This window comes from Ascidia mentula, chromosome 2 (assembly GCF_947561715.1).
Source record: "Ascidia mentula chromosome 2, kaAscMent1.1, whole genome shotgun sequence".
Taxonomy (NCBI): Eukaryota; Metazoa; Chordata; class Ascidiacea; order Phlebobranchia; family Ascidiidae; genus Ascidia; species Ascidia mentula.
The window spans coordinates 11,129,564-11,151,512 of NC_138567.1; the positions used below are offsets into that span (position 1 = coordinate 11,129,564).

The 21,949-nt window shown below is 36.6% G+C and overlaps 2 protein-coding genes across 5 annotated transcripts; one reads left to right on the plus strand and one right to left on the minus strand.

Annotated features, from left to right (window-relative positions):
- Positions 1-654: 654 nt before the first annotated feature.
- LOC145889537 (uncharacterized) lies at positions 655-7,034 on the plus strand. 2 transcript variants are annotated; one of them, XM_082980511.1, is made up of 21 exons: positions 655-740; positions 817-1,025; positions 1,140-1,280; positions 1,622-1,777; positions 1,858-1,917; positions 2,004-2,144; positions 2,217-2,307; positions 2,391-2,566; positions 2,624-2,692; positions 2,766-2,960; positions 3,163-3,231; positions 3,294-3,419; positions 4,150-4,278; positions 4,339-4,410; positions 4,510-4,686; positions 4,924-4,995; positions 5,067-5,255; positions 5,325-5,396; positions 5,520-5,714; positions 5,931-6,002; positions 6,202-7,034. In XM_082980511.1, the coding sequence occupies exons 1-21, from the start codon at positions 665-667 to the stop codon at positions 6,472-6,474; spliced, it is 2,760 nt and encodes a 919-aa protein (XP_082836637.1). In that variant the 5' UTR covers positions 655-664; the 3' UTR covers positions 6,475-7,034. The 2 variants fall into 2 exon arrangements, with proteins under 2 accessions (XP_082836637.1, XP_082836638.1); XM_082980512.1 differs by lacking the exon at positions 655-740 and having other exon boundaries at positions 963-1,025; positions 1,085-1,280.
- Positions 7,035-9,327: 2,293 nt separating this feature from the next.
- LOC145888837 (atlastin-like) lies at positions 9,328-14,045 on the minus strand. 3 transcript variants are annotated; one of them, XM_082979706.1, is made up of 18 exons: positions 13,415-14,045; positions 12,994-13,202; positions 12,778-12,918; positions 12,515-12,654; positions 12,393-12,452; positions 12,167-12,304; positions 11,983-12,076; positions 11,741-11,916; positions 11,617-11,685; positions 11,272-11,466; positions 11,145-11,213; positions 10,931-10,950; positions 10,783-10,867; positions 10,422-10,550; positions 10,188-10,259; positions 9,856-10,035; positions 9,633-9,710; positions 9,328-9,464 (listed from the first exon to the last, which is right to left on the minus strand). In XM_082979706.1, exons 5-17 carry the CDS (start codon positions 12,429-12,431, stop codon positions 9,642-9,644), a joined length of 1,335 nt encoding a protein of 444 aa, XP_082835832.1. In that variant the 5' UTR covers positions 12,432-12,452; positions 12,515-12,654; positions 12,778-12,918; positions 12,994-13,202; positions 13,415-14,045; the 3' UTR covers positions 9,328-9,464; positions 9,633-9,641. The 3 variants fall into 3 exon arrangements, with proteins under 3 accessions (XP_082835832.1, XP_082835830.1, XP_082835831.1); XM_082979704.1 differs by lacking the exon at positions 10,931-10,950 and having other exon boundaries at positions 10,783-10,908; XM_082979705.1 differs by lacking the exon at positions 10,931-10,950 and having other exon boundaries at positions 10,783-10,908; positions 12,994-14,045.
- Positions 14,046-21,949: the final 7,904 nt, after the last annotated feature.

The window sequence follows — 21,949 nt, forward strand, 5'->3', positions numbered from 1 at the left end:
GCAAACTATATAACTTTGTCGCATGCAGCTGTATATCAGGGCATTGGCGCTATGTGCGGCGATATTTCGACTACAGGAAGTTATTTGTAGTTCTTTGATCCATGCCGTGACTCAAGGCCTGAGGGATAGGATTGCGGGGCAGCAAAGTCGATGCTGCTCAGAGTTATTTCTTGCCTGATTTGTGTTGGCTTTATAGTTGCGTATTTGTTTGTAGGACAGTTTACTCTGTTCAACAAGACATGGCGTAGAACCAGCTAGTGGTGATTAGTAAATAGACGGCTATTGACGCATATCTGTCGGCAATGTTCTTTTCCAAGAAAAACAGCGGCACAAGACTTTCGCTTAGCCTATGTACACACTTAGTTATTTCCCGACATTTCTGAGTGCGAATTACTACCATACACCTGGTAAAACTATTAGTAAGAAGGAGGCAAAGGTATATGTTACCTTCATTGCGTGCCCTTACAATAGTGTTGTTGCACCACTGCCACCCGTTTATTGTTGGTGGTGATTTTTTCAGAACCCCTTAGGTAAATTGTCGTTCTCGGTTGCTTACAGAGGACGTTACAGGGACAGACGGATTCTCTGGCGGTTTGAAGTTGTAAATAACTATCACATTTGCACACAGGTGATTTGATGAAATAAGACACTTAAATTGTAAGCAATGGATGAAATGATATTGTCGGAATCGTTTTACGATCTCGGAACCACTGAGGAAGTAGCCCGGCTTGAAGCGAAGAGTAAGCAAAATCATAAGGAATGTATTGTTATGCGCTCTTCCCTAATGGGATTTTATTTAATCACTGAAAATTTCAGCGGTGACGATCACAAAAAAAACCAAAACCAAATTCTTCAGTCATGCACAGTTGGTGGTTGATCCTATGGTCATGGAAAGTATTTTTGGGCAACCTGATGTTGTTAACAAGCCCGTGGCCTTGTATGGGATTGCTGGGTCTTTTCGCCAGGGCAAGTCTTTTCTGTTCAACCTACTTTACCGCTATCTTACCTATGCTCAGGAAGGAAAGGTTTGTGTATTTCCGACTGGTTGTATCAAGTTTTTTTTGTCATTGATCCCTTTTGTTAGGGGCATTGTGTTACCGGCAAATTCCAGTTAGTTTTTATGTTTGGTTCTTTGAAAGGAAAAAGAATGGCTGCTCGACCCAGAGGACGACATCGGTCATAATTTCAATTGGCAAGGCGGACATGAAAAGCATACCGAAGGAATTGTAATTACGCGAAGACCATTTTTCTTGCCATCTTCAACCAACAATACCGAGACGGTATGACGCGATGGTTCCCAAAAAAATTGGGAGCACCTTTTTCTTATTTCTACGTACAGTAAATGAAATCAAACGATGATAGTAAGCTTTCTTAGCACATTAACCGTATTGCACAAAAATGTTTCAACTTGCAATTTATTATCGTGTTTAATATTTCCAAATACTTTAGTTTACATTCTTATGTGGGTCTCTTGAAAACATGATTGGAGCACTAAGACGTTGCGATGCCCTGATGTAAAGGCATGTTTGTGCGTCAAAAAGTTCGTGGAATAATTGCACCAAGAAGCGTTTAGAAACATGAGATTTGGTTTATTTGGCTCAAAAAAGCGTTTATTTTGCAGATTGCTTTGTTTCTAATGGATACACAAGGGGTGTTTGACAACGAGGCCACTCAGGAATCTGATAAAATTCTGTTTGCTTTGAGCTGTTTGGTGAGCTCTTTCCAAATGTTTAATTTATCAAAGCAAATTAACGGGTCTGACCTGCAGCATTTGACGGTAAGTGAGAAGTTATTATTTATTTAGATTGTGTTATCAACGTTTTATTGTATTTTATGTAAAATTTTAAATGCTTTCAGGTTTTTTCCGAGTTCGTGAAAATGGCGCACGAACAGCACAAAACTAAATCAGTAAACCAGGTGCGATTTTATATGTGATCGTTGAGGTTTGAAGGACTTTAGCTGTGTAATTTTACTCAATCTGTGTTGGTTCCTTTTGTATGCAGATTTTACAGTTTCTTGTTCGGGATTGGGACGACGAAGTGGTGGGTTTTGGACTGAAAGGGGGATTGTCTTATTTACAAACTGTGTTCGGCGACAGTCCCAAATACAGCATTGAACACAAGTCGGTTTGCAAAAACGTGAAGGTATTGAGTTTAACTTTCTAGGCCTAGGCCTACTTTGTGTTCTAGCAATGGTGTAAGTTTAAAATTGTTTAGGTGTCCTTCGAAACGATAGAATGTTTCGTGTTGCCTGAACCGGGAAAGAAAGTAAGAAAAAAAACAGGAGAACCTCAATGTTCCATAAAGGGTATAAGCAACACTAACCATTTCTTTAATATTGGCTCTACTGAGCAATAAGTATTTTTTGTATGTATTTTATTTGATGTGTAGAAATCGATGAAGAATTCTTGCAGTACGTCGATGAACTTGCACACCATCTGTTTGACAAGCCCATTCCGAAACAAATGAACGGCGTTGTTCAGCGGGGTTCGGACATGATCAACTTAAGTCTTCTCTATTCGAAAAAGCTTTCTGGCAGGAATATTAGTGCGGAACTGCTGTACGAGGTTTGTTACCGTCATGATAACTGAGTTTCTCCTGTACACTGTTTTCATTTTGCGAAGGCAAACGCAGAATTGACGATGGCTAAAGTCATGGGAGACTGCGAAAAGTTCTACCAACGCCAAATCGCGGTAATTTGTCATACAATTTTTTTTAAAACTTACTTTTTGAACTGGTGACTTGTTAAGCTTAATTTATTCAAAGGAATGTCGCGATGTCATATTTACGGACGAGGAAACACATAAGAAACATCAGGAAATTATTGAAGCAACCTTGAAACACTTCGACAACCAACTAAAGATTGGTGAAGATGAATTCATATTAAGTTACCGAGGAGATTTGGCCGAGAGCTGCAATTTACTCTACTACGCATTTCAACACCAAGTTAAACTAACCAAGGTAAGCTTTTCCTCATCAATGATATTGCCGTATGCTGAAAAACATTTCTAAAGTTAGCTACAGGCACATTTCCATCATGTATAAAGACCAAATTCTGCTGCATGTTCGGTCCACTGTCATAGGGCATGTGTTATGACATTATTCGCATAATAAACCAACCAGTGCATGGAATCCGTAAATTTTTACAAAATAATTTTTTCAGTTGTCAACAGAGGACTTTTACAAACAAAGAGTGATTGCAGGCAAAAAATCTTACCAGGATGAAATGAACGTGAGTAGACATTGCAATATAGAACTTAAATATTACATGCAACATACTTAATTTATGTTCAGCATTACCTGGAAGTTTCAGCGAAAGAAAACAAATTCTTTGAAGAGGAAGAATTTACTGAGCTCGACCGAGTTGCAAAAAACAAGGCACTGGCTGTAATTCATGAGATTCCAATCAATTCAAACAAGGTACAAGCAAATCAACTTATTTTTCCATTTTGTCAAAGCCTAGCATTAAAAAGCATTAACATGATACCGCTTTGCATATTAGTTCATATTGTAGATTACAGCTGAATTTGAACTATTATCCCGGAACCATTATTTTTTTACCAGTTGCTGTATTCTGAATGATGTCATTTGTTGAGACGTCTGGGAATACCTCTGTTTTTTGCAATGTTTTTGAAATTAAGTAATTCATTGTAAACTCAATTTTTTATAAGCTGTAGTGCTTTGTCAATAAAAGAGTAGGAGTATAGTTTCGTTAAACTAAAAATGCCTGTATTAAACAGAAAAGTTGTTGATGTCACAAATTTGCGAAGTTGCCCTATTACTTTATTACCCATGTAACAAATAACCGAATGTCAACGAACTATCAGCTCACCTTGTGTTTCAGTGCACTACCACTTGTTGTTGTATCTAATAAGGTTAATAGATAATTTGAATATGGTCTTTTACCGTTTGCATCCACCTACATGTATAGCATTTGGCAACGTCATGATAGCTTTACTTTTCATTGTATTCTGCAAAGACACCTGGCTCTATTGTTTCGCAAAAAAGATTCGCAGTTTTTATTGTTCTCTTATATGACCTAATCATACGTGTGCAATGGAAACACAAAGCTGCTGTGAAAGTAATATATCAATGCTCATTTGTGACGTAAAATACCTCATCCGACGTATTCGCTAACGCTATTTTACAGGATTCTGTTGTTGACAAAACAACAATAAACCAATCAGTTGAAGAAATAAACAAACATCTCCAGAAGTTTGAAAATGAGCATCTGCCGCTGCAAAAAGACATTTTTCAATTTAGAAACGCTTTGCAAAAGGTTCCTAAGATTTCTATGTTATATGTACTGTTTAAACTAAACTTTCCTGTGGCGTTTCAGGAAAACATTGTCAATGAGATGTTAAATAGGTGTGGGTCACAGCTGGAAAGGTATGACAAGGTGATGTCAGATGTAAGTATATACCCTCCTGAATGTCTCTAAAACATATCACAAGTTGCTTGTTTAATGAATTGGTGAAATGGGCATAAAAACGAGAATTGAAACTTTTAGTTTTGCGACAAGAAAAAGTTTCATGATTCACACGAAAAATTTTCGCTGGAAGCTTTACTGTGGTTCGACAGACATCAACTTTCAAACACGAACTCGTTTACCTGTGCAAGGAAGGTTCAACTTAAGGCGATTGAAATTAGAAAAAAATTGTACGAGAAGACGAATTTCTTAAACCTTGTGAGTTTCGAAAAACTTTGCGCTGTTTCTACAAATCTTTTTAAAATATTTTATCCTTGACTTATTTTTTTTTAATCTGACGACTAATGTAGTTTCATCTTTAGTACTTTTGTCGTTTAAACAATGTCAAAACCATTAGTAGTTTTATCTCCGTAAGAGGACTCTTTTCGTCTAAACAATGACATATGCGCCCACTTTGATGACCTCTGTAAAGTAAACTATTTTGATTTTGTGTAGAAACTCAAGACCGTCGAAAGCGGAAAACTTATTTCTGGGCTAAAAACAAGTTACAAGCAAAAAATGACCAAGGTATTTCAATAAAGCAAGAAACCTTCATTGTGTTTTTTTACTTTTGATCTCGAATGCATTTATCCTGAAAGGTTGCTGGAAGCGAATATGTTCCCGATGAACGATTTAATGAAGCGGAAGTGGAAGTCATGAATAAGTGCCTGGAGAATTTACATCAAACAGTAATCCATGTTCCCGACAAGGTGGCTTGCAACCAGCTTGCTACACAAATTTTAGAAAACGAACAAGAAAAATTTATGGAAATAAACAAGTATCGCAAAGTAATACAGAAACACTTTTCTGTCTTTACTTGATAATATGAAAGTATGTTGGTTTTCTATACTTTATAGGACAAACAAACTTTGGAACAAAATACACGAGCACGTGATCTCAAAAAACGCTATGTTGACGAAATGTTAAAGGTACTTGGCAACGAAAATGAAATATGACTTTTCTGGGAATATTTAACTTGGTTTTTAAAGTATTTTCTATTAGGATCTAGTTAACTTTAAATAAAATACCAACTTTGACTAAATCTTTGTCAGCTTTTGACCAATGCAAACAACGAAGAGTATTTTTCTGAAAATCAATCCCAACTAAAAGAGAAGCTGCAACAAGAGTTTGATGACAAACGATACGCCAAAGAACCACTTGAAAAACACCGAGAAATTAGCTCCGACTTACTGAAAGCAATGAACATTTTCCATGGCTTGATGAAAAAGGAGCTCAAGCAAAACCTGGTACTGTTGACTCAATGGTTTATTAAAACTATCTTATTGTAAACTGTAAAACTATTTTGATAACATAGGCAAAAAGAAAGCATATAATAGCACTGATGATGAACACAGTGTGCTAAATGACTGGCATAGTAGCTTTGGCTTTCTTGTTCAAGTTTTTACAACTAAACTATCTATTTTAACTATTTATCTCCACTAACTACCTAGTTTTAACGGCAGATTGGCAAAAGAGAAGTACTTCAGAAATTGTTGGAATTTTTGCTGAACAAATACAACTCGGATGTGTATGAGGTAAGTTGAAAGTGTGATTGTGAAAGAACTCATTTGTTTCTAAGGATTTCCAAAATCTATCAACTAAACTAAAGAGCAAAATCTCAACCATAAGTTGCTTTGCAGGTGAATGACAGCATGACGTTTACAGCTTGCTTGTTGCATTTACAGCCCTAGGCTTTTAACTTTGTCGTGCTCAATTGCGCTATTTTAAATCTAGTTTATCGATGCTCAATATGCCGATGCAGAGGATTTTACTGCCCTGCACAAGGAATACAAGGCTGCCCTTAAAAAGCAGCTGGCCAGTGCAGCAAAAGATCCTGATCTTTCGAAGGAGTTCCAACAAAGACTAGAAGTCGCACTCGACCGCTCGCAACTCGATTGGTGCAGAATTAACCAGCTTCACAAAAAGTTTTACACGATGAAAGTTACACGTCCAGGTTCCAAAATTGGTGCTATCGTTGGCGGTGTAATAGGATGCCTAATCCTATAGCGGGATTGGAAATAGTTTTCGTTCCTGGTGCTGTGGCGGTCACTCGTGGTGTTATTACAGGTGCATCGTTAGGAAACCTCTTTAACAGTTGGATGTCTGGAGTAGTTGATTATTTCCGAAAGTAAAAAAGCAACATGTTGCCACTGTACTAAACACATGAATATCTATTTTGTAAGTCATATATCCCCATTCCTTGTTTGTATTGTATCTTCACTTACTAATTTCACTTATTGCGTAAATCGCACAGTCAGTAATAGTTTTAGTCGGCGGTTGTACTTGACTGTCACACGATACAACGCACAATGTTTTTTTTAAGGTGTTGTTGGCGATTGCACTGTTGGTGTGAAATTTTCCTTTATTAGCCTACAAGACCACTTGAAAGAGACGAATTAGATCTGTACGCGGCCCCTTGATAAAATGTGTAACGTATGTTTGTGTAAATAGCGATGTACATCGACGATTTATGTTAACCTGTCAAGACTGTCCATAATCTACATTTTTTTTCTTTAATGCCTTCTGCTTGCAGTTCATGAAACTGAAATAAATGATTGATCTTTGAGGCAAAAGATATTGTGATGGATGTCATGACGGTTGATTCGCCATCCCGCTGATGAAAGCAAGCTGTGGTGCGCTATACATACGAAAGCTGCTACGTGGATAGCATAAGCAAGCGAGAATACAAAGGACTATCAAGCACAAAAATGTTAACCTTTGTTTTTTTAGCATGGTCAGTCACCAACCACAAATAGCTGTGCCAAAAACGTATTGCTCTTTTAAGATATTTTGTTGACAACTCGCTAAAAAAGCTGACAACGAATATGAAACTATTGCTACGTGGAAAGGTTGTTCATAAAATGTTCATTTGTGTTGCTGGTGGTTAATCAGACAAGACGATTAGACAATTAATCACATGTCATATATGTATGTACATTTATTTTTTTCCGCTATTGGTCGAAATACGAAGCAAACAAAAGATGCAAAATCGTGTAAATAAAACTGAGAAATTGAATCGCACAATTCCAGGTAGGTGGTGATTTTTTTAAATTTATTAACATAAAAAGTTTACCCACATATTTGTCACGCAGTTAGCTCTGTTTTTAATTTCTAATTTGCAGGAAAGGGACAATATCTAATGAGTATAACATACAAATCACACTACAATAAAATACACAGATTAAAGACTAGGATAATAAAAGAACTCTCTGGGTTTACAAACTAGTAGTAGACTACATGTCGAACATAGTGGGGTTACATCTTTACACAAACATAATTTTGATTAAAAATCACTTTTTTAGTTTCTGGCATACATCTTTTATCCAACCAACACAGTAGTGCCCTGCCGCAGCACCCCAGGTAGCGCCTCTTAAAACAGTAAGCGGCCCCAAAACCCAGCCTACTCCAGGGATGAAAATAATTTCCACTGCAGCTAAACCAGCTCCTACCAAGCCACCTAACACGGCACCAATGTATGATGTGGTGTTAGTAACTTGACGTGTGTAAAATAATTTATGGATTAGGTTGATTTTTTTCCAGGAATAAACCCTTTCAAGTGATGTTTCAAGTCGCTGTGTATATTCTTTTCCAATGCCAAAGGAATTTTTCATCTCCTGGACCAATGCAGCCTTTGTTGAATCATGAAATTTCTGGAAATCGTCTGGTGTTGCGAACTTGCCAAGGATAAACTTGGAAAAAAATAACATTTATATTTCCGTTGTGTATAAGCTGCAGACAGATGGCCACTGTTTCGACCTAAAAGGTCTCATCAGTGCAGCTGGTGTGACTATCAGACGACTTTGCTGACCAAACGGCCAAGCAAAGACTTCCACTTTGTGGTCACTATACAATCACCGTGATCCGTTGGGCACCAAACTAGGTGAAACCAAACAGGAGAAAACTAGGTGGAAACACTATGGCCCAGCAAAGCTCAACCAATAGTGCCGTCAGGCCCCGTGTCATAATAATCATATGATAAGCAATGTGGAGCCAACAATATGAATTGTGTACAAGCTGCAGACAGATGGCCACTGTTTCGACCTAAAAGGTCTCATCAGTGCAGCTGGTGTGCAGCTTATACACAATTCATATTATTGGCTCCACATTGCTTATTTATATTTCCGTTTGATTTAAATTACTTTGTTTTTAACATCGATGAAAAGGCTACTTACTTTGTCAAAGTTGGAGTTATGCTGAACAATCAAACATTGCAGTTGTTGGTTCAAAGAGCACTTTTGAATGACCTGAAATAAAATTCATGTCATCAAAAACCATTGATGTATAGTGAATATTTAGCTTTAAAAATGAAATCCATCCCAGTCGTATAATTTTTTGTGGAAATACATTTTAGGCTCCCATTATCTTTGTAATTCAGGGGTACAAAAACTTTAAAAGGTGGTCAATAATTTGCATACCATCTCGTGCTTCTGTTTTTTCAACAATTCAGAAAGTTTGTCTAGAAAAATATTGAGATCCCCCATTACATGTGAATAATCCTCATAACATTTTGCTTTTGACTTTTGAAATTGGTTAAATAATTTCAAGACTCTTTGTGACTCTTCCTCTGAAAACACTTGCAATGATTTTGCATCACAGGTGGACTTGACAAAATCCTAATAAAATGTACACATGAATGTTTTCTTTAGCTAACTTGAACTGAATTATGTGTAGTAACATACCAGCAAGTTGGTTATGAAACTATCTTTCAATTTGCGTGATTCTCTGTGTAGCTGAAGTTTGTCTATTTTCTAAATGATGTTTTTAGTGTTTAGCATATATTTGTGGCAACCAAACCATATGTTTATTACTTGAAGCAGTCGGAATTTCTCATAAACCTTTTTTCTTTCATTTTCAAGCATACATTCTGCTAAATTGTCACAAGCTTGTTTGTTTTCAATAAAGTTGACTGTCATGTGAAGTTCTCCCAGACACTCATTTATTACTTTTTCTTCCTCCTGCTTAAACAGCTTTTCGTTAATCCGAGGTCCTTGAAGTACCTGAATACATAGGAATTGACTGAGGTAACCGAAATAGAGTTCACATTGTTTTAAAAAATAAAATGTTGCAATATAACAGAAGTCAAATATTCATTAAATTAATCTCAACAGTCATTGCTTTGAATAGGAGCATATATGTGCTGTATTGCCACTGTAAGGAGTTTATACCTTTAACATTCAAGATTTGTAACTTTTTTGAATCTTCAAAACCATTTGTGAACAACCTTTTGGTGTCTTCGCAATTTCCTAAACAATATCATGCTCATTAAGGGTATTGAGGTATTGGTCTCCTCATCATAGTGGTTTATATTTGGTATAAATGTAAAGTGAAAAGCAAACAACTCCATAAGATTGTAAATTGGCAATGGGATAAACATTTGTGCTTAATTACTTTGTTCAATTCCGTGGTGGTTTCATACATATCTTTTCGCAATTCAATAGCATTATGGAGAGAGTTCTTCAAATCAACACAAAGATCTGTTCCATAGGTAGTGTGATGGTCAAAGTATCTCAGGGCCTCGTCCAACAGTTTTGAATGAATGGTACCAAACTCGTTCAAGTCACCAGAAAACTGTAAATTTGTTCAATGCTTATTGCTTGATGATTGTAATTGCATGGAAAAATACGAGTTAAAACTTAGATGTTACATAGCACAGTTTATTACGTTGCTCAACACAACTGCCCAGTGAAAAGACAGCTTAAACTTGTTACTTTGGTACCTACGTCAGATAGACGATGGTCGTACTTCTCCAATTGTGTGAAAGACCACTCCTCCATTGTATAACTAATTTCGCTCTAAAGAAAAAATGGGTTAAGTAAGTAAAAACAATTTGGAGCCAATAATATGAAAGAGTTACACTTTTAGCTGAACTGATGAGACCTAACAAGTCGAAACAGTAGCTATCAGTCTGTAGCTCACTTAATTTAAACTAGGTATTTTGGTAATGATGTTTGAACCTTTTGCAAATTATTTCTATATCGAAGTACTTGTTCCTCCAAATGAAGCCATTCATCAAGCAAAATTTCACAATCTCTTCTTTCATTCTGCACCAGGGAATGGGCTTCATTTTTATCATTGTCAGAATCCTTAAAAACTTACCATGAAAACTCATGAAACTGATTTCGTTTACCCAAAAACATCACTTTTTAGATAAAAACATTAGTCTTTTTACACAAAATAATGTCTTACTCACAAAAAGTCTTATACCGAAACAAATATTTATCCAATTTTTAAGATTTTGTTTTGTGGGATTTTGTGTTAAGTTTGTAAACTTGTTTAATTTATAGCAAATTTATTTTTGTTTTTTATTGTACCTACATCATTATTTCTTTGCAGATTTTCCCTAAACTTCTCTAATGCCTTCTTGGCAGCTGCTTTGTCACAGTCTGTAAGCTGTTCCTCACTAAGAAATGTTTTTAGGTTTTCTTGTTGTTTCAAAACTTCCTGAAAAAATTAGTTTACTTACTTGCAAAATATCCCCGCCACCTACATACATATTATTATGAAATTTTAAAACTCTTTATTATGAACTCATGTAGGGTGACACATAAAACATGGGATTTATACTTTGGGAATTAACCAATTTGTGATGTCTTAGTGTGTTCTGCAGTGAAGCAAAAGATATTTTAAGCCACAATCGTCACAATATATAAGATGCCTAAATTTATAATCATACTTACACTACATTCCCTTTTGTAAACACCTAACCCCTCAACAGCTTTCTTCTTGTAAGTGTTTTTCATTGCAGCCTAAAGGAATAAGTGTAAATTAATTGAAATGAAAATTTTATTCAAAATTAACTCTTACAGTATTGAATTCAATTTTGCATTGAAACGTTTCGAGAAACAACTTGCAGCACTCTTCCCACTTTTCTCGGTAGGCAATAATGAAGCTATCTTCACCAATTTTCGTCTCTGCGTCAAAGTGACTCAATGTGGTCTTTACAATTTGCTCATGTATGGAAGTAGCCTCCTCTTTTGTCATCATATTATAGCAGTGTTTCTTGTGGCAAAAAATACTTTGGGGTCAACCAAAATTATTATTACTTTTGCACAGGACATAACAAAAGGTTAAGTTCTTCTTGACAAAATTTTAACAGACCTGTTTGTTTCAATGGCTACAGCCAACAATATTTCATAAAATTAAACTTACTTTAAATTCATCTCTGTACAGACGTTCACAATCAACCATCACTCTTGTAATTGTAGCTTGTGCATTAGCCTAAAGTAATACACTTCTTCACTTTCTTTCAAATGTTAAGTTTAGGGTCTCATACCTCATATAAATCATCAGGTTTAGTGTTTCTTCCAGTGAGCTTTTCTGAATAGATCATGAATATGTTGATCATGTCAGAACCCTGTTGCTCAATCCCATTTACTTTTTTTAAGGTTGGTTTGTCAAACAAATGGTGGGCTAGTTCGTTGACATGCAACCTAAAGTCTTTGTGTATGTCTATACATACGCAAATGGATATATGAGATTTGAATAAGGCAAATCAGGCACATTAAGAAATGTTACCCCGTAATAAACATTTTGTATCTCCTTTGCCCCGATTTGTAACCTCATATCCCGGATATGGTAGCAAGAAACATTCTGTCATTTCAAATGATACCTATAAATGAAGGTAAACAAGTTTAGTTGCAACATTCTACCTGATGATTTTTATAACTACAACATCAAAAACAATATTTTTAATAGTTACCTTTATATTTTTGCAAACTGATCGGTGTTCCATAGTAGACCTTGAGCTTTCAAATATGTTCTCAAAATGTTTACCACCACCTACCAATCCAAAACCTGTATCCTTGTCTGACCAATCTCTCACCAAAAATTGCAAAGACTACAAATCAATTAAAAGTAAAATTTTTGTGATTTGAAAGAAACATTAAAACGGAAAGTAATAGCTACACCCAAGATATGATATATACCTGATAAGCAGATTTGGATTGATATTTATCCCGTGCCATTTTTCCAAAATCTGAAAAAACCTTGCAAAACAAACACGTTACAAAAGCATTAATGTCACAAAACCTTGCCTCACAAAACTTACCCTCAAACATTTCAAGTTGGTTTTGTCAATTTGTTTTGAAAAGAGCTGAACAAACAACTAAATGCAAACAACTGGTTGTCTCCTTCATCAGTTTCTTGGTGGTCAAACACTCCTTGCGTGTCCATCAAAAATATGGCAACCTACGATGTACTTGTGTCTGTTTCTTACTCAGTGGCCTCTTGCACCAATTTCAAGCATGTCACACACCATAATTTAGCTTTTTTAGTAAATAAATCAATTTAAGTATTTCATGATTTGTTTACCGTTTCATCTTTATTTTGAGGGTGTGGCAAATAAAATGGCCTTCTTGTCATTACAATACCCCTAGTTTCACTTTCTGTTCCTTCACGCCATTCAAAAACTTGTTCAACATTTTGATCCAAATCTTTCAGCCAGTTAACTTCCTTAAAACAAGAGAAAAATATTTATATTTCACTTCAGGCACTTATCACAAAAACAATCAAACAAGCAGTGCTTACGTTTCCATCTTGTGCAAAGGTAAGATATTGATAGAATAAGTTTAAAAGGAAGGACTTTCCTTGGCGAAGTTTACCACCAATAGCATAAAGGGCAATCGGTTTGTCACTGACACCTTGCTCGCTAAATACTTGTTCCAAAGTCTCTTGATCAGTTACTAATTGTGGAGACTTCCAAATCCTTTTTTTTTCTTTTTTGGTGATTGTTACGGCTGCAAAATCATTCAATGGTTTTGTAACATGTCATGTTATTTTTTTATTTTTAATATTTATTACATGTCATGTTATATCAATTACTATGCGGCTTCCACAAAATATTATAATTTGGTTGTCCAACAGGAACTGCGTAGGAAATTCGGCTTCTATTACTCTTTTACATTTACACCCCGTCGTTTCTGACGCTATGGTTAGTTATTTCGCTTACGTTAATTACTTCTTTTAACATGAGCAACTTCTTTCAAATGTCCTTTATCGCGTAATTTCAGCAACAATATCTTTGATTCTGACTATCTTTGATAACGCCTATAGGCTATATTTGAGACTCATTCCACAAATAAACAGATCATGGCTTTCGGTTTAACAGATCGCAATGTGATCTCACAGATCATGGCTTTGGCCTACTCTCACAGATTAGGCCAGATTTCGGTTTGGTTTGGTCTCAGAACGGACATAGGTCCAAGTCCACTCTGGTAACAGACCATTGGTGACGGGGCCTCCAGCAACCATGGTGCCAGACTGAGACTTTCTTAACAGACTTGATGTTAGGTTCCCGTAGATGCAATTCTATCAAAACCTTCGGGCATACCATTTGCGCCACTGCAACTGAATATGAACTAATATCGTAATCAGAATAAATCGCAACTCAAACAATATTTCGTTTAAGCAATGAAAACGTAAGGAATTCTAGGAAGCTCACACCACTTCGTGGAGTTAATTAGGGAGCTGAGAATTATTAAAGTCATAAGGAAAATCACAAACACTATGCCAAAATAAACTAAGGAAAGCACATAAAGTATAAGAAATGGCACAGGACGTCTAAGGAAAGTAGCTAGAACATACGAAGCTCTTTCGAAAGCAGATTGAGCTTGCAGACTATTGTCATTCTGGCAGAATCCAAAATTATTGTTTCGCAAAATGCGTTCCGCATTAATGAGCAACATTGCACAAGAAGGTTTAACTTGTACAAAAGAGTTTATTGTTGGTATATATCATACCAGTAAGCATTATTTTGCAAAATATTTCACTTCTTAATCATTTCGTACCAATACCTCTGTAGAAGTCCCAAGTTTATATTCAAAATAACCTGAAATACGGATCTTTTTGCTCATTTTTGCATTGCCGGTGACGTCACTTTCAATCAAATGCCGAACCACTTTCCGCTTCATAGGATTTTATTTAAATCTCAGTATCTGTCAAGGATAGAGTCCAGAATAGCGTGAAAGTAATAAAAATCGGTAGAGATCCCACGTATTCCATCAGAATGACCTGAAACACCAGTGTTTTTGCGCTTTTTTGCATTGCCGGTGACGTCACATTCAATCAAGTGCCAAACCACTTTCCGCTTCATAGGATTTTATTTAAATCTCAGTATCTGTCAAGGATGGAGTGCAGAATAGCGTGAAAGTAATAAAAATCGGTAGAGATCCCACGTATTCCATCAGAATGACCTGAAACACCAGTGTTTTTGCGCTTTTTTGCATTGCCGGTGACGTCACTTTCAATCAAGTGCCAAACCACTTTCCGCTTCATAGGATTTTTTTTAAATCTCAGTATCTGTCAAGGATAGAGTGAAGAATAGCGTGAAAGTAATAAAAATCGGTAGAGATCCCACGTATTCCATCAGAATGACCTAAAACACGTGTGTTTTTGAGCTTTTTTGCATTGCTGGTGACGTCACTTTCAATCAAGTGCCAAACCACTTTCCGCTTCATAGGATTTTATTTAAATCTCAGTATCTGTCAAAGATAGAGTGCAGAATAGCGTGAAAGTAATAAAAATCGGGAGAGATCCCACGTTTTCCATCAGAATGACTTCAAACCAGGGCTTTTTCACTTTTTTGCGATTTTTAATGAGGCCCAACGCTCCACCAGATGAGCTGTACATGATCGAAACGATTAGAGAAGTCAGATTTTGGCCTATGCAGTGTTTCGTGCACAAATTGCCTGACAAAATTTGCATTTACGATATCCACCATTGTAATCAAACAACACAGAAATGTTTACATTGCATGCTATAAATACCATAGCTGCCAAATGAGGGTTTTCTCATTGTGACGATCCTGTCTCGTTATGCGATACCCTTTGAGGTGCTTAATATTATCCGATTGGGAGTTTGTATTGACGAATGGTAGTGGCGAAATCGTCGGATTCTAACCTTATTTCCATACCGACATTAACATCCTTTGCAACACTTCTTGATTAAATATGCCAATTGCCCATGCTGGTTGACTTGATTCGATATTGTGCATGTTTAATTTCGGTTTACGTCGCTTTATAAAGTATGTTGATACACATACCAAACGCGTTTGTTAGTCTTTTCATAAACACGCCTAACCCTTGCGAATATGTACATGTAACCATTTATGTTGACTTCCTTTTAATACGAAGGTTGCTTAGATTTATGTTTCGCCTTGTAAAGGGCGTCATCAGTTTCCGTGGAATGCAAAACACATATAAGCAATGTGATAAACATTTGAAAATAGGTCCAGGAAGTTTCAAACCTTTTACTCAGCACTGTAGATACGGTAATCGATCGACAGCCTGCCAGGGTAGCTTGGTTCCATCATCCAGTAAGGTTTGAACAAATGATTTTTTCTCTCGTTTGTTTTCCTTTTTGTATTGCGAATGTACATGGTCGCCATTAGGCCTATTATTAGCATTGCGCACACCTTTATCGTCAATTTTGCGTGTGAAACGTATTGTGAACATACATTATTTTTCCAACATTTTTTTTTACATATTGAAGTACATCCCAATATCAGGGTTAAGTACTTTGTAGCGTCATTCGATTTAAATTGCGATCGTGTGATGCAAACCGCCTTTGACATATGGGTGAAAATGTACCCGCAATCGCGTTGATAAGAATTTGCATTGACACTCACCAAGCCGCATGTGGGACAATGTCAGAACTGGAAGCTGCATTGATAAAAAATTTGTCATCGCTTTCCATCGTTAGGGGAGTTTGTTTGTGACAGGGATACTTCACCCTACGTAATGGGCTGGGGCTTTCTTACCCAAATTTTATTTACGAGCCCAGCACTGTCTTTCTCTCACAATATCGCATATCACGAGACTATATGTTTATACGGTAACGCTTTTCGCCCTTTCTGACCGTTCTATTTGATTCTAAATATATTCCATTTTATTTTATGCTATTTAGTTACATTTCATCAATAAACAATTATACCCAACTGCCTGCATCTTAGCCAAGTGCACTGGTAAACGACAATTCAAAGGCAATTAGCCAGCATAATCATCGTGACATATTGCAACTTCACATTCAAACCCGAAACGTATATTATGTTGTTTTGGACATACTGTTGGCCAGGCTTCAAATAACGAGCACGTTCGTTATGTTGTTTGGGACATCGGTGTCATAATTCGCCATATTGTACGCGTGCCTTAGATAACGTGCGTGTGTCGTAATAATGAACGTGCACGATATCTAAAGCCTGTCCAACAGTGTCAAATTCCAAAAAAGAGCGACATCATGTGGAATAATAAGGCACGCGCGCGTTAGTAAGCAACACGTTCGATATTAGTGTACATGAACCTTAACAGGATATATTTCATGGCCAACCGCGTCATAAGTCAAACTGATGTACGCGTACCTAGTTAACGAACATGCAACTTATTAAGGTGCTTGTAACTTAGTAACATGTTAAGTTGGCCGACAGTGTCATAATCTTAGGTAAATTTACTTGTACTATCGTCATATATTTTCATTTCAAACAACAAATAGTTAGCTTCAAGTCAAAGCTTATGGGAGTCGATATGCCCTTGTTTTCTGCTTTTACTTTGCAAATATCACTCATGTATCCATCTTGTGGATGTCTGTGGTTCGCACCGTTTACTTTGATGTATCGCAACCCCAAAGAGAACCTAAAACGTAAGGTTTTACTGCAATCAACTCTGCTTTTTGGCAAGCTTAACACGATTAAATTGCGACGTAAAGATGCAAACTTTGTAAAATTATTGTGTGGCATTGCAAGCGCTGTAAAATTCTTTTGAATATTGGCAGCCCATGCGCATTAAAACAAAGTATGTACATGTTTACTATAACTTAAAATCAAAATAATTTGCAAAGGCATATACGTACGTAAAAGTACAAGGTTAGCTGAGAATACAGCGCAATTTCGCTGTTCAAATGTTTAATTCTGGAAAAAGAGGACAAATTTGACAAAGGATAAATATTTGAAAAATACATTTCCGGTACTTACAAATTTGTGCGGGGCCATGGTATATTTGGGCCTGTGATGAAACACTTAGATTTTTAAGCAGTTGCGATACCATTTGAGGATTTGACATAGATCTGACGCTACCTGCCACTAGATGGATACATGAGTGATATTTGCAAAGGTGAAAGCAGAAAACAAGAGCATATCGACGCCCATAAGCTGATGACAGTACATGTAATTTTACATAGAATTATGACACTATCGGCCAACTTAACATGCGCGCACGTTAATTAGTTACGTTAATAAGTTGCATGTTCGTTAATTAAGTACGCGTACATGAGTTTGACTTATTACACGGTTGGCCATGAAATGTATCCTATTAAGGTGCATGTACAGTAATAGCGAACGTTTCCGACTCATGAAAATTTCAGCAATCTTTGATCCTGTTACCAGTAGGTACTAACCACAGATGATGCAGAAATGTTCATGAACTCAATTGTCAAAGATGTGGCAGTTATCAAAACTCCTGATAATCTAAAACTGTCCGAATAAACGTGCGCAATGTTTTTTCTTTAATTGTGCCTGTTTACCCAATTTGTTTCTTAGATTTAGTGGCCACCATGAAAATTGTGTTTCTTATATGTTTGTGTAACAAGCAAAGATGACTTTCACCTGTGATACATCAACATCATGCACAAATTTAGCATTTTTTAAGAGTAAATATCATTTCATTTGAAAATGTTAAATCAAAATATTTATTTTAACAAGCATTACCTTTGCGGTCATTTATATTCACTACAAAAAGAAGGAAAAAGAATTGGACGCATATTGCACAATAAAACGTTCTTTGCAAGTTCATAAGTGTGACACATTGTGATTAGAAGGGAAAATGTATGAGATTGTGTGAAAAATCGAGTGTGCCACTCCATTAGATTTTGCGACGACATAAATTCTGGACAAATATAGAGATTTAAAAAAATCCTATGAAGCGGAAAGTGGTTTGGCACTTGATTGAAAGTGACGTCACCGGCAATGCAAAAAAGCGCAAAAACACACGTGTTTTAGGTCATTCTGATGGAATACGTGGGATCTCTACCGATTTTTATTACTTTCACGCTATTCTGCACTTTATCCTTGACAGATACTGAGATTTAAATAAAATCCTATGAAGCGGAAAGTGGTTTGGCACTTGATTGAATGTGACGTCACCGGCAATGCAAAAAAGCGCAAAAACACACGTGTTTTAGGTCATTCTGATGGAATACGTGGGATCTCTACCGATTTTTATTACTTTCACGCTATTCTGCACTCCATCCTTGACAGATACTGAGATTTAAATAAAATCCTATGAAGCGGAAAGTGGTTTGGCACTTGATTGAATGTGACGTCACCGGTAATGCAAAAAAGCGCAAAAACACCCGTGTTTCAGGTCATTCTGATGGAATACGTGGGATCTCTACCGATTTTTATTACTTTCACGCTATTCTGCACTCTATCTTTGACAGATACTGAGATTTAAAAAAAATCCTATGAAGCGGAAAGTGGTTTGGCACTTGATTGAATGTGACGTCACCGGTAATGCAAAAAAGCGCAAAAACACACGTGTTTCAGGTCATTCTGATGGAATACGTGGGATCTCTACCGATTTTTATTACTTTCACGCTATTCTGCACTCTATCCTTGACAGATACTGAGATTTAAATAAATCCTATGAAGCGGAAAGTGGTTTGGCACTTGATTGAAAGTGACGTCACCGGCAATGCAAAAAAGCGCAAAAACACACGTGTTTTAGGTCATTCCGATGGAATACGTGGGATCTCTACCGATTTTTATTACTTTCACGCTATTCTGCACTCCATCCTTGACAGATACTGAGATTTAAATAAAATCCTATGAAGCGGAAAGTGGTTCGGCATTTGATTGAAAGTGACGTCACCGGCAATGCAAAAATGAGCAATAAGATCCGTATTTCAGGTTATTTTGAATATAACCTTGGGACTTCTACAGAGGTATTGGTACGAAATGATTAAGAAGTGAAATATTTTGCAAAATAATGCTTACTGGTATGTTATATACCAACAATAAACTCTTTTGTACAAGTTAAACCTTCTTGTGCAATGCTGCTCATTGATGCGGAACGCATTTTGCGAAACAATAATTTTGGATTCTGCCAGAATGACAGTTGTGCTTATAGCGAGGCATGTAAGTTATTTGTGTTTGTTCCCGCCACCTGCTTTGTGACGTTAGGCGGCTGTGACGTAACCAGTGTACTATATTGCAACCTGCTCTAACCACCCTTTTAACTTAAGGGTAATTGTGAACGTGCTGTTTTTGGATCGCTTCACTTGATTTACTGTGTTTATTTCAATTTAGAGCCAGTTAGGAACGAATAATTTATGTTATGGATTAATTTAGATCTGGATCTCAAAAAGTTGGTATGTTGCTATCGTTGTTGTTCTTAAAATTATATGCTGTAAGAGAACTAAATGGTGATATCTTTGTAAAGACAGATGACTTAGGATTATTCAGTCACCATTTTGTGCTTATCCGTTACTGAGTCTCTGTCAGCCATAGAGAATATACAGGTGATTCCAAGAAATCAAACTCTCATAAGAGAAATAAAGTTGTGTCAATTACTGGTTCAAGGTTCAGGGGACTTAGTCGCGTTCCCACAAGGGAAAAATTGTAATGTGGCAGTCGACACGTTCCATGCCGTGCAGATTTTACGGGACAAATCACAACTGTTACATTACGGAAGTGGCGAAGGGCATGTAATGAAAGCAGATAGAGCTTAAGGAGATGGCCAATGATGTCTTTGGAAAGTAGATACGACGTTGGGCATTTCCGTTATCTTTATGTGTTTTCCTTAGACATCACTTGCCCAACCGGCGTGAGATTTAAAAATTTTCCTTGCCTAAACTTAATTCATGGTTATGCGTCTCTGATTTGCTCTCGCCTGAACAGTCAATTCATAGATTACTTTTGTATGGTCAGACATCGTTCATGACAAATCTCGCAGCACGAACTTTGAGGTGCCGAGCCAATGATAACTTTTTTACAAACTAAGACAATTTTTTGTTGTTGTGGAAAATCCGAACCGGTTGCTAAATCTTCGAAAAACCCAAACCGTACATGACAAACAGTTCGACACCCAGATCATAATAAATCAGGTTGTGCCGAGAAACATACTGATATAATATATAATTTAAACTATATTAACATTTTATTAGGTCGGGGCAGCAAAAATTACTAATTTAATAAACGAAGCAATTAACTGTGTTACATTGAGTCTTTAATGTAAGGTTACAAAAACAAAATTTGTATTTCTTTTACTTTTACTTTTGGACAGTGGCATCCCAGTTTCTGCGCTGGTGTGGCTGGTGGTACTTATTGCTCTGTACGCCATACCGCTTACTGGTTCACAAATGAATTTTTAAAAACTGTAAACATTTTATTGATATAATTCAAACTGCAAAGTAAAAATAGTTTATTGACCTGGTGCTCAAGTGTTTTTTCTTGGGATTCAGCCTTCTCATAAAAAAGTGTAGCTTACTGACAAGTACTGACAAAACGCTAAGTGACTCCTCTTCGCGTAAAAGGAAAGACTCAATACAAATTAAAATGTAACCGAAGATGCTTTCGTTGAAACAAATGCATTCCGTGATGGTTCCGCACTTTAGTTCAGCATAAACACTGTTTGATTTTATTATTTGCAACGTTGCTCCAGCACCGACCAACTGCATTAAACTAACTTGGTGGACAATCGACTTCTTATGACAAACACCAGTTCAATCAACTGCATTTTTTTACCAACACATGTTCGGTGACGCACGGTGCCAAGAATATCACTGTTCGACACAATTCGTTAGTTAGCCTATAACTGAATATCTTTTATATTATTTTATTGCTGGCATCATGCCGTAAGCAGTTCCAACATAATTTGCAAAATTGGTGCATCGAGAGCATTGTATTTTTTAAGGACAGAGAAGCGGAAAATTTTATCTTTTCACAATAACACGGTGTTTATTAAATTGGGAGATTTCTACTTGGGCTAAAATAAGCATGCCACAAAACGATTTCAACAAAACATTTTGCTAAACCAAGTTTATATCTCAAACAATAAATCTAAAAATATCTCGTTTCTTTTTGCATAATGCGTAAATGACAAGTTAAAATGGGACATATATTAAATTTGTGTAGCAAAGTTGCAACCAAGCCCACTTTACACCGACTATCACTTTATAAAATAGGCCTGTTTACGCGAGACTGCACAAAACCTTTCCTACGTCATTTGTTGCTACTTGTCGCAACGACGCGCTGCACGGCAAATGACGACAAGGTTGAAATACCTCAAAAAAGGATTTTATTAATGCTTATTCTGAGCTCTGTTCACTTGTGCGGCGTAACAGCCAAAGATTTTAGACTGCAGTTCTGTTCCACATTGACTTTACACACCGTTGGCCTTATCATAGGTATTGCTAAAACGTCATCTATTACGGCATATATCTATGGTGCTTGTCTGGCTCCATGCAAGACTGTCGTAAGTGCGCATTTCCGCGCAGT